The 19,954-nt window shown below is 40.7% G+C and overlaps 1 protein-coding gene across 6 annotated transcripts in view; it reads left to right on the top strand.

Annotated features, from left to right (window-relative positions):
• Window positions 1-19,269, top strand: part of ino80 (INO80 complex ATPase subunit) — a 41,380-nt gene extending 22,111 nt beyond the window's left edge. For 5 of the 6 annotated variants that reach the window (XM_032584676.1, XM_032584675.1, XM_032584674.1 and 2 more), the window contains exons 28-37: window positions 6,868-6,995; window positions 10,215-10,309; window positions 11,313-11,385; window positions 11,477-11,635; window positions 11,730-11,832; window positions 11,920-12,008; window positions 12,840-12,998; window positions 13,418-13,589; window positions 16,314-16,529; window positions 17,858-19,269. In XM_032584676.1, the coding sequence (XP_032440567.1) occupies window positions 6,868-6,995; window positions 10,215-10,309; window positions 11,313-11,385; window positions 11,477-11,635; window positions 11,730-11,832; window positions 11,920-12,008; window positions 12,840-12,998; window positions 13,418-13,589; window positions 16,314-16,529; window positions 17,858-18,069 (1,406 nt within the window). In that variant the 3' untranslated portion in view covers window positions 18,070-19,269. The remainder of the gene's footprint in view (window positions 1-6,867; window positions 6,996-10,214; window positions 10,310-11,312; window positions 11,386-11,476; window positions 11,636-11,729; window positions 11,833-11,919; window positions 12,009-12,839; window positions 12,999-13,417; window positions 13,590-16,313; window positions 16,530-17,857) is intronic. The other variant, XM_032584673.1, reaches the window with a different exon arrangement.
• The last annotated feature ends 685 nt before the right edge of the window (window positions 19,270-19,954 follow it).

Genomic DNA, 19,954 nt, shown 5'->3' with positions numbered 1-19,954 from the left:
ATTAACATGCTTTGCAACAGTACGCAATCATATTTTTATTGTGATTTTATGCTTAGTTATTAGTTGAAAGAAAAACATTAATGCATGTTTTTTAACTTTTTTTTTACAACTTAAAATCTACCCCTTTACTCTAATACACCTAAAAAAAATCCAATGCAACCATTTCCCTTCAGAATTTCTTCATTAGTATATAGAGTCCACCTTTGTGTAATTTTAATCTCAGTGTAAATACAACTGTTCTGTGAAGGCCTAAGAAGATTGTTAGAAAACATACCCGAATGTAGGCACATTCAAGAGGCACATTTCTACTTTTTTAGCTTTTTTTTCCCACTTTAAAATTAAGCATTAAAGCTTTTTTTCAGTTTTTTTCTGAAAGAACAAAAGAATTCCAGCTCATTACAGCAACGTAAGGTGATAAAAATGCAAAAGGTTGAAGTCGTATAAATACTTCTGCTCGAGACCGTATTCAGTATCAGTCAACTTAACTCTATTTAAAGTGAAATACTTGTAAACTTGCATGCAGTAAGAGTACATTGTGGTGCGGCTGGCCTTGCTATCTGTGTGGCCTGTGTTTCACATACAGTAATTAGAAGCAACCTCTTCACAAAATAACAGGCTTTCTACTGTAAACCCGACTCCTTACGTGTTTGTTTTTAGCTTTATTATATGAACTGCAATCTGTCTGCTGTGAAAGTCTGCATGCATGTAGGACACGGCAGACAACTTTTTTTTTTTTTTTTTTAAATAGCCCACCAGATTGTTAAGGAAGCTTTGGTGCCTCGGTATCAGCCAGACCTCAAGAAAGAAGGCGAGAGAGAGGGAGGCTTGTCACTTCTAGGCCATGAAGCTCACATTAGACTGTGGGAAATGCAGTCCTGCCTTCCTGTCCCTTCAAAGAAACCCGGCTCTCCGGCAAAATGGCAGGAAACTTCCCCAGCCCTCTGATAGACGGGCACAAAACAACACAGACGGCCAGCCTCACCACACCGCCGACTGACTCTGCATTAAACTGGCACCGCCAGCCGTCTGTGGCATTTATTTATTTATTTTTTTAAACTCTCAGCATAAGTAGGGAAACAAATTAGACAAGGTTTCCTACTTTAATTTATGGGAAATAACCAGCGACAAAAAACGTCAGCTCTAAAACTTGAGAAACTTTTGAAATCCAAAGCAGCCTGAAGGGGGAGACATTAGCCACACGATTCTGCTACGACTCTGCTGTGGAGGCTCTGATCTGCGCTCCTGTGGCGTTTCAGTGTCAACTCAGGCCAGCAGTGATAATATACCTCTAATGACAGAGGCGCTGCGGTGTGGCGTGACTGTCTGTCTCTTCCTTTGCTCCCAGAAAACCAGAAAGAAGAGCTCCATCTTCCTTTTTTGCGGAGAGACGGCGGCTCGCATGCTTGTGTTTGTTCACATCATTGCAGCTCATCGCTCAATCTCTACCCCACTCTGTCACCCGGGCGTATTTTTGGGCTTATGGGAAATGCTTGTTCTTTTAACTTTGTACTCCCTCTCTCTAGAAGCTGATTTTTTTTCTTCCTGTTTTCTGTCTGTAAACCATCACCAAGGTAAATACCCTCCTGTTTTCTGTCAGTAACCCTGCCGCTGCCTGGCCCCCAAAGCCTCCCACTGGCATCTGGCTCTTATCTCTCCCCAACGCTGCTTCTGGGAGGAAAAAATTAAGTTTAGGTCTGATTTTGTCAATATGTGCAGAAGCAGCAAAGTTGTTCCGAGCTAATCTTTCCTTTATCGGCGGGTGGCGAACAAGTGTTGCTCATTGACTTATTGATTGCACAGTGTCATGTGACATTATACAGTGAGAAGCTGATGCCCAGTTCGATCGCGAATTCGACCTGTTCCCTGGCCCCCCATCTGTCTCTCTTTCTCACATAACCGTCCATCCATCTTCCTTTACCAGCTCTCGCCCTGGACCCAGGCTGTTGTTCGTCGTCCTCTCTTTCGCTCGCATCTGGCCCGCTCCCCTCGCCGCTCAGGGAAAGGTCCGCTTTTCAGCAGAGGGTCGGAGGACAGGACAGTAGTAGTGGTGTATTAATGAAATTAACGCCATACTTGGGTTGGGAGTATTAGGCACCAGGAGCTGAGCTCGGGTTAATTAGCTGGCAGCACGCCTCTAATTGGGTCAGGACCATGTCAGGCCCCTGGCTTTGGCCCTGCAGGGATTGAATTACAATGTCGGGGGACAGCAGCCGTGGGGAAGGGGCGGCGGGAGTGGTGGGAGGGGGGGTTTCTGAAGTGGTGCAGGAGGAGCTGGAGGGTGGATGAGGCAGAAAGGGGGAGTGTAGCTTAATCTGCCAGCAGGCGTTGAGGACAGGAGGAGGTGGGGAGGGCTGGCTGCATGAATACCGCTGTTAGGCTGGATTGGACTGAAGCGGAATGAGGGGAGGCGGAGGTTTGGGGGGTGTAAGGGGTGTTTTGAAAGCGGGACAGGGCAGGTGGTGTAGCTTGATATGTGTACCCATAGCAACGGTAGAGTGGTGTGACTGCATTTGTTGTGGGGTGTGGCTAATATCCTTGATTTCTTTAGTTGTTTTTTTTTTCTTTGCTATTTACAGTTCTAAATAAGCTAAAAAGTCTCAGTGATTTCAGGTTTGGGTTTTGGATTCAGGGGATTAAATTGGGTTTCGTTTCATCTTCAGCCTCCTCATAATGATGATGCTGTAGGATCAGTAAAGGAAAAAAAATTAAAATTTGTAGTGAATTTGTATTCTAGCCTCTCTACTCTGATAATCATAAATAAAAGACATCACTCAAAATTCACCAAATTAGTAAATAGATTCCACTTATGTGTAAAACTGCAGCAAACAATTAGCTTAGTTATAGATTATTCTGATGATTAATCAATTAATATATATGTTACTCTGACAATGATTGTGACGATTAATTGATTATTCGGTTAAAAAAAGTAGCATTCTGCAGATTTGTCATTTATGCCTTTTTTTATACAACATTATGAATACATTAAAAGATGCAAATAAACAAATAATTTAATTCCCTTTTTAAATAAGAAATTAAAGACATGCAGCAACATAGCATTTCAAATTAGCTTACGCTTGATTATTTGTAGCAAAAGATGCATCTGCAGCTAAAAAATACTTAATTTTTAAAAAATGTGTTTAATTTTTGAATTAACTGATGAGAAACTGGATATCAAAAGGTTTTGCTGAATTTGAACTAGATGAAGCTAAAAGCGGCACTTGAGGGATAGAAGATTTTTTTAAATATATCTTATATGCAAAATGTATAAATTTTTGTAAAGTTTAATATATGCTCTCACTGTGTTCTTTCAGCAATAAGTCTTTTTTGAATCTTCATACTACAATTAACGATTAATCGATTACCAAATTAATTGACGATTATTTCAGTAATTGATTAATCGCGATTAATCACAATTAATCCGATCTGATCCGATTAATCATTTCAGCCCTCCTTGTGTGTTAGTTAATCTCAGTATAAACCAAGCTGCTGTGCGAACATTAGGGAACACGCACCATCGTGAAACTCAAGGAGCTTAAAAGAAAAGTCAGATGTAACGCTGCAAAGTATTCCTAACCAAGGTTAGAGGGTAAAACCAAAACTCAGAACATTTCAAGGAGCCATCATGTTCCGTCCATCATGTGCCTTTCCTTTCACTTCCTAATTATGCTCTGCTTAACGTTGCCCAATAACATAAAACCCCAATAAAACACATCAAAGCTTGTGGTTGAAAAGTGAAAGAAACCGAATGTTATGCATTTCACATGGATTGATCTTTTCAGTTTAAGCTTCCCTGAGCCGCTAGTAATTCATTTTAAAAGCATTATTACTGCATGCAGTTTGCAGCGGTCATGCATTTCTCTGCAACCACATGTAGCTCATAACGTGAGCCATAAGTGTTATGGCAGAATCGCCCAGACCACTGAAGCCCTCCCAAATTGTAATTATTCATTTTCTTGGCGTCCCTGCGTAGAGTTCGGCAACAATATTTAGAATGCATGCAGCAATAAATGTTTTTGAACTCAACCACCTCTTTCTATGCCTAGAGAAGTTTGAATGGTTGTAGGGTTGTTTTTTCCCCCCACTCTGTCAACACAGTTGGATTCAATCTGTTTCTCTTCTGCCGATCACTTCCTTTCTAAATTGAATGCCGCCCAGTATTATTAAATAGGCGGATACACACAGATCTGAATGTAATGTTATCACCGTGCTTGATTGAGACTGAGAGTTTTAGCGTCTGGACACTTGAATCTGCTAAACAGAAACAGATGAGTTTCAAATGCTGAGGACCATTTCCTTATATGAGCATTTATATCTGTGCCAAGTGGTGACTTTGTCTGCTTGCATGTCAGAGTGCCCCACCGGGTTTTAGGGAGCCCTTGACTCAGCACCAGTGATTGATCGACTGGCACCTGTGGTGAGGAGGCCCAGTCTGATCCAAAACCACAACATCATCACCACCACCAGTGGGGCTAATACCCCCTTTTCACTCTGTCTGGACCATTTTCTCTCCTCCTGTTTAATCCGCTGCAAGTCTCACTGTCTCCTCTGCCTCACACTTTTTAAGATCACTGTCTCTCTTAATTCCAAGAAGGGTTTTGTGGAAACAGAATTGCCCTAATACTCCCCCACTGCACTCCTACTGCAGCAAAGGCATGTTTAGGGTGGATATCTGAGACCTTGTCTGATGCTGACCTCCAAGTACACACCAAATTGGAGCCACAGTGGAGAATTCATGCCAGCAAAAGTGTAAAACATGTATTTTGTAAAATCTGCTTTGGATTTTGATTACTCTCTTCCACTTGCGCAAAGAAAATCATTTATTACCCTCCTTTTCTCCATTTCCCCCTGTTTTTCTGTATCATCTGCATAACCTCTTATCAGTTACTTGCCTCCTGTGGGTAGTCTTCATTTTTTAAATTTTTATTTAAACTTTATTTTACCAAAACTTAAGATTAAATGAAATATGTTCTGTCAATCAAACAGAGCCACTAAAGAACTGCTTTCCGTCTTACTTCAGAATAAGAGTTTCAAATATAGATACAACAGGAGGTCAAGTTTAAAACCTAATGTCTTCATAAAATAATGGCTTACACTTACTTCATCAGATGACAGAAACTATGTCTTTCTTGAGAAAGGATCACTGACAAGAAACATTGCTTATTTATCCTTTTTTAAAAGTTATTTGTCCCACATATTTCATTTTGTAAAAAGGTAGAAAATCTGAAAACCATCTGTCAGAGGGAGCGAATGACTTTAACTAATCCTGTTTTCAAGGATATTTACATTCATGTAACCAAGACTTAAAGTATTTACCAGGCTAACACCTCTTTGCTGCTAAATGTCATTGAGCTTTTGAGAACCTCCCCAGAGCATTTTGCCTATTCATCTTTTCCATTTGTTCCTCTTTAACACTTCTGCAGGATGTGACCTTTTTTTTTTTTTAGGGGATTATCCTACCGGGGTCACAGTGCAGAGTTCAGTCTGGGTACAGATTAGCATAGAGTTCTGTTGAGTAAATGTCAAAAGAATCTGAGTGTTACTAAACTCTCCAGAGATTCTTTTTTTTTTATTAAAGTATAAGAAATTATTGAGAAAGTAATATAGAATACAGTTAAAATGATTTCATATTAAGTTTTTTTTATTTTTGTATTTTTTTTTATTTAAGGACACATGAGATCTGCAAGGTTGATTATATTACTTTGAGAAAAAAAAAGCACCTAAGCCTGGTTTGCAGTTTAGGTTTATACTGCAAACAAGTGCTTTGAAGACTTTTGTCAGTTTAAACCCAAGATGGACAGACTCGACTGCCCCATTGGGACCCTCTTGTAACCCTTGGCCAACCAGGTCAGCCTTAGTTTGTCATCTACCGGTGCCACGACCCCTGGGTCAAACACCGAAGTGTGCCTGTCTTTGGGTCGATAGCAACGTGACCTTTTCCTCATTCTGCCATTGTGCCACATGTTGTTAATTCCTCATCAGAGAACCATTTCAGCAGCAGAGCCGGGGTCAGATTGCTGCCCAGTCTGCTCTCGCCGGTCAGTTGTTCAGAGTCAAGCGAACACCTGATGTGCCGTCAGCCAAAGCTATGAGGCTTAGTTGTTCACTGTTTGTGTCTCTTTCTTAAAATGCAATATTGTGTTGTCAGCTGATGAGCACCACTGCTTTGTTTACTTAATTTAATATTAAATGCTAAAGATGAATTAGTTCAGTTAAGTTGTAATGCGTGAGACCATCAATCTGTTCTCCACAAAACAGAGACACCTTTTGAATCTTTCCTAAAGAACAGAAACTTCTTTCTGTCACTTGGAACTTTTCATCACATGTGGAGTACCACAAGGTTTAATCCTGGGGTCCCTTCATTTTTTTTAAGCATCTTAGTCACAGTGGCCTGTGTTGAGTGTGGACGCCTATGACCACTGAGACTCCATCTAACATAGAAGGCTAAATATGTCATGGGCATGCAAAGATTGTATTAATGACAGATGTAACAAGAACAAATATTCGTCATTTGTAATGGCAAGATTGTCCACACTGATATAATGATGATAGCATCCCTTAGTCTGTCTGTCTGTCTGTCTGTCTGTCTGTCTATCTATCTATCTATCTATCTATCTATCTATCTATCTATCTATTGAGAGAGAGAGAGAGATCTATAGATCTATATATAAACGACATTATGCGTCCATATCTGTTTAAAATGCAGACATTGGTGCAAACATGAAATTGCTAATGTAGGGAAACAAAAAAAAAAACACAGCTATTTTTACAAGAACAGACTCCCAACAATTTAACTTCCGTATTTCTTGATCTTCTTTCTTGAATGGTTTGGGGTTAATTAATCTATTTCTTTTTTTTTCTTTTTTTTAGATAAAGAAAGCCTGATTACAGAGAGTGGCAAACTCCACACTTTGGACATCCTTTTAAACCAACTAAAGGCCCAGGGCCACAGAGTCCTCATCTACTCTCAGATGACCCGCATGATAGACCTGCTGGAGGTATGAACACAAACACACACCTGCAGACACTCCTCATGTCCACAAACTATCTGTCTACATATACATTTATGATCTGTACTGATGAGTTGAATCACAGGCCTTCTGTTACTTAGCTGTTGAGCTCCAGCACCCCTAATAAGCCAGCCTGTCCCTCGTTAGATGGATAATTATCAGGTCAGGGCTAATTATAAGGGTCTCATCTGCAGGGGAACCAGGCAAATGGGAGGGATAACTACAAGTGGTGAAGCAGAGAGGGAAGAGTTAGAAGACGCAAAGACCCTTGGGTGGGAGAGGGAAGAAATGAAGTGAAAAAATGATAGTTGTTTTTCTCCCCCTTAGGGTAAAACCAGAAAAATGATCAACATGGCAACGAGCGCCTGACCTTTTTTTTTGTTCTTATCTGCATTGAATAAATGAACAAACAAATATGTTCCTGTATAATCTTGGTATTTTCGACTCTAGAGCTGGAAAAATAGCTTTAGATCAAATGCAGCGCCTCTAGGTTAGCGCTAACCTGATCAGAGGTCCGGAGCTGTTAGGTTGAAAGTTATATCATGTTCAAAATGAATTTCACACAGCCTTGACGGTAATACTACATCAACAAACTTGATGCAGTTCTCTTATTGTTGCCACCATGTTTGTTGCAAACATCACTATGGAGCCTAAAATCTCTGGCATGATGTCACTGGGAATTCCTTCCCCTTTCGAACACAGCGCAGCGCTGTTCCCACAGCCAAATCGCTTGATGGCAGATGGACTCGACCCAGGTGGTTAAGGGCCGTCTTCCCGCGTGTCTGGAAAACGGCAGGAATACCTCGCCTTTAAGACCGTAAGACTGGAGGACTGATAAAAGCACTTAAGATGGCTGAGATAAAGCAGGCTAGCCATTCTCTTTTAATATCCCTCTCGCCAGCTTTCCCAGCGCAGGTTGTCGCGCCCCGTGAATCACTGAAGACTGTTGACAAGTGACCTCACAATGTAATGGAAGGGAGCCCAGGGTAGGTGTGACGGCATCTAGTTCACTAAGAGGCAAAAGGTATCCGGGATAAAATCATTCATTCACCCAATCTGGCTGCGGCGTTCCTGCGTTGTGTTTCTATTTTACTGGTAAAAGAAAAGAAATCCTGCAGATGGTTTTGATTTTCACAAAATAAGAGCTCCTTTTTCCAGCAAAGGAGAGGCTGATGCTAATCTCTGTTAGGTTTTATGAGTTTGTAGCTTGTTGGCTGCTTGTTTATTGAGTGGCGTCATTTTGTCGGGTGATGGACAACCAAGATCAGCGCAGCCTGAAGAAAATGGACCCGACAGCGAGAATTACCTGCCAAGACGATGAGTTGACTGCTTAGAAAACAAGTTGCCAGTTAAAAACCTGTAACATTATTTACAACAGGGCTTGAAGAACATGAGTGAGTGATGCCAACGTCAGGAGGGGATTTTATTAATAATTTCAGGAATTAAATTTCCCTTTCATCTCTTCTCGCCTTCTGTTTAACTGGCATATACAGTTGAAATCAGATATTTAAATATACTGTACAAAAAGGCTCAGAGTCTTATTTTTAGACTATAATCTTCTTGTTTTAGATAATTTAGTGTTAATAAAAGTTCTTCTCTGTGCTAGATCATTTTTAAACTGGCTGCAAACATCCAAAATAAAATAAAAGGCAGAAAACGGGAACTGTGATGATTATTTTAATCATCAAGTCCTGTTTTCCGTATCCAGTACTAAGATTCTTTTATTATTATTACTGTTATTATTATTTAAATTCAGTCCCTAACGAGCTTTTGATGGTTCAATGAAAAAAATAAACCATAGAAATTGAGCATGACCTAAACGTATTCCTTAAATCATATCATCTGTTAAACTACCCGCATATTATGTCATCTATGCTTTGTAAAAAAAAAAAAAAAAACAACCCCAAAAAACCTAAAGCTTAAAGAAACTTAGCAGCTGTTAGAGGTCAAGATCTCAGTCTCTCTGCTCTCTCTAAGAAATAACGGCCAAGATGCTGTCCTGAAACCTTCGTCTCGATCATTTCCGTGTTATTCTTGGGTGACTTTGTTCTCGGAAGAAATAAGAACCTTATCCCGAAAGATTGGGAGCATTTTTGGAGACCAGAACGTGCTAATGGTTCCTAATGTAGTGTTCATTCAGAGCAGATGGGGTTGTTGGGAACAGAGCCAGGCAGACCAAGGAGGGCAGGCCCTGGTGGGACCGAGGGCCCGGGTGTCATAACGGAGGTCTGGAGGGGGTGGTTGGTGTGTGTGTGTGTGTGTGTGTTGGGGGTAAGAGGGTCGCAGAAAACATGGTGTCAAATCGTTGCTATCATCACTAATGATTGCGTGAGGTGAACCCTGATTGGTTTTAGTGATTGTGACCGCTTCATTGCTTTGGGGGGCACTCGCGCATTGTAACCAGGAGGTCGCAAGTTCATGGCAGTACTTAAAGAGGGATCAGCGTGTCACCTCATCAGTGCTCCTGCTCCTCAGACCCTCACACACCCCCACGCCAACACACACAGGGCAGCTTAGCAGACTTCTGGGAGGATATAGTGTCGGTGTATCAGTGTCTACATTTCTTAGTGTCTCCCTGGGTTTAGCAAATGAACGCAAAAAAAGGGGGGGATTAGGATATTTTTTGGACAATAAATGCTGCCATTGCAGACAGATTATTGTGATAAAGAGGAATATTTCTCAACTCTTAAAATGAAATCAATAGCACTGCTGGGTCTATCTGTTCCTTAGAGGAAGACTTAAGTAGAATTACATATTTGAGTTCCTGTTAAGGTCAATCTGCAGTCGCTGTGATGTTTTTTTTTAAATTATTATTATTTCTGCAGCGAAGGGGGGAAAAAAAACTTGGATTTCAACAAGTCTGCAGGAAAAACGTCAGTAGCTTTCAAAGTCCGATCCATGAAGGTCCACTGACTTTCCAACTTTGTGCTTTTTCAGAAGCGTAATGCAGGATTTGACCCGTTTTATTCATTCTGTTTGAAAAGTGGAAGCAAGCACAGTTGTTTGTCTAATCAGCAGGTACTCCGTCATTTCTCCTGGATCGTTCGTGACGACTTTGTTTTAACAAACTGTTGGTTTCAAATCACTCCTCTCTCTGCGAAGGCCTCCAGGGTCACTTATGTTTGGTTGTTCTAAATATTGAAATCAGCAGAAAACTGGACATCATCCTTCCATTTTAACATTTCTGGTTGTTTGATTTTCTTCCAGGAGTATATGGTTTATCGAAAACACACCTACATTCGCCTTGACGGGTCCTCCAAGATTTCCGAACGCAGAGACATGGTGGCCGACTTCCAGAGCCGGTGAGTCGCGTGGTTTTTGTCTGTGGCTGAGACCAAATGTTTCTCCTTGCTAATAACACCGTGTAATTTGGCCTTTTTGTATATTATAGCAATCAGTAAACAGTTTTATCAAATGTCCAGATATTATAAGCATGTGTGTCTGCCTGTGTTTTGGCGTCCACGTGTTCTGGATCGCATTAGTGCGTGGCTCCCAGGCCCCTGTGTTACTCCATTGTTTGCATTCAGGGAGGTGGTTTTCAGACTGGGAGGGCAGAGAGTTACTGGAAAGAAGTGGGAGCGCGGGGGTGACCAGAGGAAAATTAAGAAGATGATTTATGTGGAGAAAATTAACAAAACCGACTTCTCTGATTCTGTTTTACTGACTTTTTTTTTTTTTTTACACTAAAATGTGCTCCGATTCCTTTTTTTAATAATTTAATTTCTTCTACTATTTTACTAAACTTACATATATAAACTCTTAATGCAGCTTTATTGTTCAAATACACTCTTGTGAAGCACATTAAGTTTTTTTCTTTTACAGTCAGAAATATTTTTAAGAAATGAAAGGTGTGGGAAAAATACCTCAGTTTCATTGACAAATAAATTATCACCAGATTATAACTGATGCAGCTCTTTTCTAAAAGTGAGAAACCGTTAGATTTTTCACCTTTTTCTAATGATTTGGGGGACAGATTTGTTACATAACGCAGTTGTTACAGTTTGTTGTTACAGTTTGCAGTTTGTTACAAATGCAGTTTTTCAAGCACAAATAAGATGTCATTTTTAAACAACTGGCTGTTCACTTGGTTAAATGTCTGTCACAGAAAGCTGACCAACAACGGGTTCAACATTATTCGGTCAACTCCTAAGATATTTGATTAGCTTTTTTCTTTCTTTATTTTGAAACTAATAAAAGAGAATGTGTGGGAAATTAGATGCAATATCAAAATATATATATATATATATATTTTTTTTTTTTTTACGGTAAATAAAACCTCACCTTTTCGCTTTCTGCCCTCCACAGTACGGACATCTTTGTGTTCCTGCTCAGTACGAGGGCTGGAGGACTTGGCATCAACCTGACCGCTGCAGACACGGTGAGCTCCACATTTCGGCGATTACTGGCACTTCAACTATTTGAATTAGAAGAATTGTGTAAAAGGCTAACTTTCTTGTTCTTGTCTTTAGGTGATCTTCTACGACAGCGACTGGAACCCCACGGTGGACCAGCAGGCCATGGACCGGGCTCACCGCCTGGGTCAGACCAAGCAGGTGACCGTCTACCGCCTCATCTGTCAGGGCACCATCGAAGAGAGGATCCTGCAACGCGCCAAGGAGAAGAGCGAGGTCCTTAAACTTCCTACAAAAGGCTAAAATAAGATTTGACTGCACACAGTGTCTGCGGAGATGAGCTAATCTCAGGTGAGATTCATGTTTTCAGATCCAAAGGGTGGTCATCTCCGGAGGCAACTTCAAACCGGACACGCTGAAGCCCAAAGAGGTGGTCAGTCTGCTTCTGGACGACGACGAGCTGGAGAAGAAACGTGAGCGCACGCCTTTCAGTGCAAGGGTATCGCTGGGAGAGCTGCTGGGAGGGAGGGGAGATAAACACAACGTGTCTCTTCCGGCAGTGCGCCAAAGACAGGAGGAAAAGAGGCAGCAGGAGGAGAGCAGCAAGGTGAAGGAGAGGAAGAGGAAGAGGGAGAAGTACGCAGAGAAGGTATCGGCACAATGATGAAACAACACAGCGTAGAAGGAGATGTTCAAGGTCTGAATTTGTGTGGAAAGAAAATAACAAATGGAAGATACTGATTTCTCCAGGCTCCTTTTGCCGCAGCCATCCAATCACCTGCTTCAGGTTTTGTGGTCCTTCAAAATGCTTGAATTTCAATTTGGTGTTCTCAAGGTTTGGAAAGGGCGTCATTTCTTTCCTTGAAAGTGCTTTATGTTCAGACCGCACAGTTTTGACCTGTGCAACTGAAATATGTCTTATATTTTATCTGTTAAACAAAGTTATTAAAATTATTTTCCTTTGTTAAATTAGTGCTTTGTTCTCAAATCAGTCAGGTGCACGGGGTGAGTGAGAGAGAGACATTTCAAAACATAAAACTTTCTTACCTTTCAAATTTACATTGTCTTTGTAGAATACAATAACGAGACATTATTAACAGTGATAAATTATATTACATAATAGGGAATTGAAACTGTTGTCTTTAGTTCATTTGCATTGTTTTTATCCCCGAAGTGTGCTATTGTACAATTTTGAATACTTGCCTTGAAAATGCTTGAAAGGTGCTTGAATTTCACTGTGGGAAAAGTGTGTGAACCCTGCCGCTTCCCCATATCCATCCTTCCTTCTGCTGCGTTTTTCTGCAGTTTCCATATTTAAAACCCGACCACTATACAAATCCCCATCGTGAACTCATGATAAACTTTGATATCTGTCTAGAAGAGTCCTCAAAAAGGAGTCTGGAAAAGTCGAAAGTAAAACAAAAATCTAAATGAATCCTGACAAATCCACCATATTCATTTTCTGCTCTCCTCTTTCTAGCAGAAGAAGAACGAGGAGTCGGAGAACAAGAGGAAGAAGGAGATGAACCTGGTGATCTCCCACGCTCCCTCGGCCGATAACTCCAACCTGTCCGCAGACGGGGACGACTCGTTCATCAGCGTGGAGATGGACTCGGCCATGCCCAGTCCGTTCAGCGAGGTGAGGCGGTTTGGGACTCAGAGATTTGGAGGGTTTGTTGAAATCTTGGTCAACAACGAGGCGATAAATAGATTAAATAAGTGCGTCATCTAGAGTCTGGAGTCTTGGCTGCCTTTTACTAGCTTTATCTCCTGCTGTGCAACATGATGCTTCAGATTTTATTTGCATTTTGAAACCTCTTTCTTTCTTTCTTTTTTATATTTCTGTTTATTTGTTACAATTTCTCCCTCATTTTTTAATCGACTCTTGCTCTCTTTATTAAACACTCCTGTCGCGCCCTTTGCTTCCTTTCCTTTCCTTTCCTTCTCCTCGTCGCCCTTTTGCACTACCGACCCGGTTCCCGATCCACTCCCTCACCCCGCCGTGGTTCTGACCCCCAGCCTGTGTGTGTGTCTGTGTGTGCTTCTGTGCGTGGCCAGATCTCTCTGAGCAGCGAGCTGCAGCCCGGCTCTCTGCCGCCGGACGCCGACGCCGACGAAAGCAGCAGTGACATGCTGGTCATCGTGGACGATCCCGTCTCGTCGGCGCCGCAGTCTCGCGCCACCAACTCCCCCGCCTCGGTGACCGGATCGGTTTCTGACAACATGAACGGTGAGGAATCAGAATACGGCATGCTTGCCGTACGAATTTAGGGTTTTGCTGTTCCTAAATCTTTCCTCTGTGGGAGTTTTAAACCGTGCACTACACTTAGGACCTATAGAAAAAGTTATTGAGTGTGAGTAGAAAGCTTAATATTTAACAAACCTTCTACCACGAGGGCCAAAAACATCAAGTTGAAAGAACGCAAGGGCCACAAAAAAAAAAATCTATTTTTAGAAATGTATCTGCTCAATAATGATCTAAATGTGCAAGATTAGATTAAAATGAACAAAATAGTCAGATTTTAGTCGGACAAGAATCTGTGAATCATTGTGTCGACACAGAACACAAATTCATGTATTTTGCCATCTCATAGCCAAACATTTCAAATCCACTTTTTTGGAGTGAACTGATGCATGTTTTCCAAATATTTTTCCTAAAATAACAAAAACAAATCAAGGCTAAAAAATAAACAAAAAAAGCATTCCTCCAGCATGATGCTGCCACCACCATGTTCCATTTTGTGCTCATTTGTCGAGAACTTCTTTCCTCTGGTTAATAATTACTGCTCCCCCAACAGAGCTTCTGCTGTCTTTCCTGGTCTTCATAATTCTGTTTGTTCACCATGAGATTAAATCACGATCTGGTGGACTTCTTATGAAAAAGGTGATTTCTGAAGGCTGCCGGTTGCCCTGGATACAAACGGTTATTGGAGTAAAGGAGGCTGAATATAAAAGTCACAACTTACTTTTCTGATTTAAAAAGTAAAAAAAAAAGAAAACAAATTGTGAATAATTTCCAGTCTGATTCACATCCTGCACCAGAATTTAGAAAGTACTTAAAGGGCCAGAAGCCAGAACCTCTAGGGGTTCTTTACATATCTTTTTTTATTTATAAATGCACGTATTGCATTAGGTGTGGTTCTTCATATAAAACTTATGACTCCACACCAAGTGAATTATATTAATATTTAGGTATTTTTATAAATAGAATCAATACGGAAGTATTTGAAAATTATGAAGTTACAGTTCATTTTTGGTTGGAACAACATGAAGCTTCTTCTCAGAAGAAGCATTAAACCTACCATGCATCAAATCAGACCTGCTTATGTTTAGGACTACCAGTTGATGTACTATAATTTACATTAGCAGAAGCTTTTTTCTGTAGTAGATATGGCACCAAAACTGGCTCTAGCCCAGGAGCCCAGATCCTTGTAAATCCGGCCCCGGCCACAAGTTTGCAGTAATTTGTGTTGGTCTAAGAAAAACATTTGGAAGACATTTAAAAAAAAACAAAAACGTTTTCATTTTGACGCTCCACTTATGCCCTTTAATACTTTTATTTTTTCATAGAGATAGATAGAGATTTACTGTCTTCATTTACTCTGAAAACGGGAAATAAATGATGGATCTGCCTCTATATCCACACTCTGGACTTGCTGCCGTCAGTGGGGCGTCACTGAAACCCACACTGGATTTCTTTTAGCCGTGCTAAGAGACTCCTGTCTGTAAGATAATTGATGCCCGCTGATTATCAGGCCTCATGTTATTGGAGGGAAGTTGGTGCCTTCAGAGAGCCGATGATGGCTTAATGAAGGGTCTGAGAGACCTGTCATGGAATGGAGGATCTGCTGGCCAACTTGGACATATAAGGGAAACGACAGAGACGAGTGACTTTTAAGCAAGAATGCAGTGCAAGAAAGGAAAATGTTCACGCATGCCTTGCTGCTGGTGATATTACAGGCTGTATAGCACATCAAATGGAGCGAATCATTCAAATAAATTAGACCACCAGTGTGATGTGGGCAGTGGGAGAAGAACAGAGGAGAAGCTGACCCTGGAGTAGACGCATTGCCACTGAGCCAAGCACTGGATCCGATTTTGCAAGCAGTATGGAAAATGGAGAGTAATATTTTTGCTTGAGTCTGTATTTATGGCAATTATAAGATGATTAATGTTTTAAAGTTCTTTAATGCCGTAAAATTACCGCAGTATGTTTAGCAAAGTGAGTCAAAGCCAAGTCAAGCAGCAGCTCTTCATACATTATGTATGGGATTTCTATGTGATCTGATTGTAAAATGGTAAAGACAGGCCTTTTATAGAAACGACACGTCTATGAAGTTGATGAATTTATTATTCTTACGAGGTTTCATATGCTGTCTTCAAAATTTGGGGGAGAAAAAAAGAAGAAATTATGGAAGGAAGGTTGAATTTCCAGACTTTACTCTTTTATTTTATTACTTAAAAGATAAAAATCTAGTTTTCTGAAAAGAAAAATAGGATTGATACTTAAACAGCGTCATTTATCTTTATATTTAACCCATTGCAAATGGAATATTAACTATTAATATTTGAGTTGCTGTCAGAGAACTTGCAGATAAAGGCACGTGTGTTCAAAAATAAATAGGGAACATTTTCCTGCTTTTTTGGCCTCTAGTTTGAAACTAACCCTGTAGTTGAAAATGTTGAAATTAAAAGTATTACTACTTTTTATATTTGTTAAATCCATATTAGGTGATGATCTCCTACAGATTTTGTAAAAGACACTTTCTCCAGTGACAACGTTAAAAGTTCCCTTCCACGTTTTGTCATTTCATACTTCAGTGTCAGAATATCTGGAAATCCTAGCGTGGAAAAGCATTTTGAAATGGAGAACTTTGCTGGAAACCAGTATTAGAAGATAAACAAAGCTCTTTTTTTGTTGTTGTTGTTTTTTTCTTTCTCTCTTCGTCTTTAGGTGTTTCAGCCTCCGACTCGATCAGCCCAGGCAGAGGCCGGTCCGGTCGGAGTCGCGGGCGGCCCAAAGGATCCGGAGGAGCCGCCAAGTCCGGAGGGAAGGGCCGAGGCCGGAAGTCAACAGCTGGGAGTGCGGCGGCCATGGCGGGGGCGAAGGCTGGGGCGGCAGCTGCCTCAGCAGCAGCTTATGCTGCTTACGGATACAGTGTTTCCAAAGGTTGGTCTGTACGGCAACACGATTTGCTATTAAATGCGGCTCTTAATTTGAAAACTGTGCCACTGACCGAACTGATGCTTGTTTGTTTATGTAACTTTTGAAACTGATCCATAACCTAACTTGTTCCTGAAGCGTATTTTACACAGTTTTACTCTTAAAACTTTAAATTTAGATTTGTTTGATTTTCTTTTGTTAAATGATGAATCATTCTGGATTAAAATGGTTTCTAAACTCTGCGGACCAAGTGGTGTTGCATGACAACAAAAATCATTTTAAATGGGATCTTTAGGCACTTTGATAATAAGGCCACATTTCTCCCAGTTTTATATGAAGATCATCTATAAAAACCAACAATCATTTTTCTTCCACTTCGGAACAAGTAAAAGACATTAAAGTTTGTTACGATGGAAAGGTTTGAGTAGAGCAATTTTGTCCCCACTGCTACAAAATAACGTTTGTGTAGAGCTGCGAAACAAGATAGATTTGATAAATTATGTACTTAATAAAATGTTTCATTTTGAAAGCTAAGAAAGTTCAACTTTTTTTTTCTAAATCAGATTTTTAAACAAAATGAATCATTTCACTTTTACATAGAAAGAAAACAACTCCAGCTGAGTGAGTCCTTTCCGTATAAAATGAAAATTAGGAAAAATAGGTCGTCCCCTTTATGATATAAAGCACATAGTTTGAATATAAAAAATATTTTTGAAAGCTTTGTACCCTTGGTGCCTTTCTGTTGTAGATATTCTTTGTCGTTATTGCATAAGAAGATACAGAAGAGCTGCTAAAATCCCTCTGTTTCCTTTAGAATTCAAATTATTTCATTGGTTTTCTAAGGGCCAGTTTGGAGGGGCCGGAGAGCCACATGTGGCTCTGGAGCCGCAGGTTGCAGACCTCTGCTCTACGGCAATCTTCGCTGTTGTTGCAAAATAATCCGATGCTGCTGAAACTGTTATCTTTGGCCGCCTGCGGTCTTAGTGCTACTTGTAAAAACAGTTTTTCTTTCGACGCCGCTCCTTTTGTGTTTACGCCCGTGCCACTGGACCACCGTGCTGCCCCAGGCGTCTCGTTGTTTCCTTCTTGGGCCGTGATTTTTTTTACGAGCAAACTCCTCGTTTCACATTAATTGAGCTAACAAACAAACACTGAAGATCCCGTGACCTTTTCGGTTTGCCTCGTAGAAAACATTCCCCTGGATAGTGAAAGAACGTCTTTGTGAATTAATAGTGGAAACTGTGCACTAAAACTGTTACTAGGCCGTAACTAGTTAGTTTTTTTTTTTTTTTTTACAAGCAGAGTAACAATGTGTTTTCTGTCCCTCTGTTCAGCCGGCCTCTCCTCCGCCGCCGGCCCCCTGCAGCCCTCCCTGGCGCGACTGGCCACAGGCCCCGCCTTCAACCCCAGCAGAAGCTCCTCCCCCCTCGCCAAAGGAGCGCCCTCCGGCCACAGCTCCCACACGCAGCTGGCCCACGGCCACCACCACAGCAGCCACGGCGCAGCCAGGAAGGGCAAGGGCCCCGGCGGCCCCGGGGCTCGATGATGAAGGCACAGACTGGTTCCTGACCTGCTGCTCACTGTGAATCCCACTGACGCTTTATGCCTACGCTCATAAAGAGACTGCAGTATTTACTACCCATTTTGTGGAAGACAACGCTCTGCCTTTTTTGGCTCAGAAACCGAACACACACACACACACCCGCATATCAGTCTGATGGTTGGTCTTTTTTCCTTGTTCCAGTTTTGTTTCGATGTATATTAGTTAGCCGAGGCTCGGGCTGTTTTTGTTGCCGTTACAACGAGAGCGCTTCCAAGTGCTTGTGGAGGCCGATCAGAAGCCACAACAGGGGGGGTTCTTCAATTATTTTTTTCTTCTCTCTTTGACAAGTTAGTGATGAACTTCTGTCACTGAGCCACGTCTTCCATTTTTTGGGTGTTAACTAGTACCATAGATGTGCACTAGGTTATTTAATTGTTCTGTAGATATCTACGCTCAGTTCGAAGCTATGGAGGAATCCGAATTTCTAACGTCGACCCCCCCCACCCCCTGCCGTCCCTCCCCAAGTAGATCTACAGCTTTTCTACTAAAGCCGTTATTTTTCTAACAGAAGATTTAAGTAGATGAGCTAACATGGCGACGGAAAACCTTTTCAGCTACGCTTTTCCAGTATTCCCAAATCAACGTGAAAATATTTTTGTCCAAAAGAAGAAGAATAGTGTAAAGAAATTTAAAAGATATATATTTCAAATGGAAGTGTGCTGGTTGACTCAGCCCTGCTGCTAACAATTAAAATACTGATTCAGATTATTTGGTTGTTTGCTATTTTAAGTTATTACTTTTTTTCTTGTTTTGCATTTACAATGGGGAGTTTATATTAATTGTGATGGAAGTCACATGTACAACTGTAAAATGTGAAATTCAGTCGCTGTTTTTACTTTTCATTACATTTCTGTGACGACCTGTTTGTGGATTTCTCATGCGTTTTAGAATAAAAAAACAGAAGGTTCACGTTGAGTGTCCCGACCTGAGCACTACATTCGTTCTGGGGTTTTTGTTTTCCTGTTTATATTGTGATGAAAACTGAAAGTTCTATATTTGATGTACATAAAGATGGGCCGTGGCTCTTTTCTCTCATTCGCCTGTTTTATTTTTATAGATTGGGTACATGTGAAGAAATGGATCAGCTGTTTTACTCCGCGGAGGTGTGAGGTGAAAAATAAAGGTGCTTTAATTTGAACCTTTTCTGTCGTGTGACCGCTTCTGATTTTTCATCCCTCAATGTTATGTCCAAAGAAATTTGAAAAAAGAAAAGAAAAAATATACAGTTGATATCAGATGTTTAAGTATTATACACAAATAAAATGTCCTCTCTGACAGTGAATCAAGCTTTTCCTGTTTTAGGGTAGTTAGAGTTGTCAAAATGATTTCTGTTCGCTAAAGGCCAGAATTATGTGAGAGAATTATTTCTTATGTTCTTCAAGCTGACAATTTAAACATATGAAACACGTCAGCTATCAATCCACAAGTATATAGCAATAGTTTGCTGAAGTTTTGGCCCATTCCTCCTGACAGAACTGCTATAGCCAAGTCATTTTTGAAGGCAGAACCTGCTTGGACACATCTTTTTTTTTTTTCTTTTTTTTTTGATACATATCTACTTCAGGAAATCTGTTATTTTTAGAGAATAACCATTTTATTTCTATTTCCACGTTTCAAAATAAAGAAACTTTTGCAAAAAGATATATATCCATTGTCTTATGTGTTGATATTTGCACATAGTTTCCAGCCTAATGCTGACAGAAATGGATCTGAATGAATGTTGCTGGTAAATCTACAGCAATTATTCAACGGGAAAAACTGCTAAAAGCGACATTTCTGTAATTATAAACTTTGTTTATAATTTTTAGTCAGTTAATGAGAGCCATTT

Source organism: Xiphophorus hellerii, chromosome 15 (genome assembly GCF_003331165.1).
Source record: "Xiphophorus hellerii strain 12219 chromosome 15, Xiphophorus_hellerii-4.1, whole genome shotgun sequence".
Classification (NCBI taxonomy): domain Eukaryota; kingdom Metazoa; phylum Chordata; class Actinopteri; order Cyprinodontiformes; family Poeciliidae; genus Xiphophorus; species Xiphophorus hellerii.
Note: the sequence above shows the minus strand (reverse complement) of the source record. Positions and strands in the feature narration are given on the sequence as shown.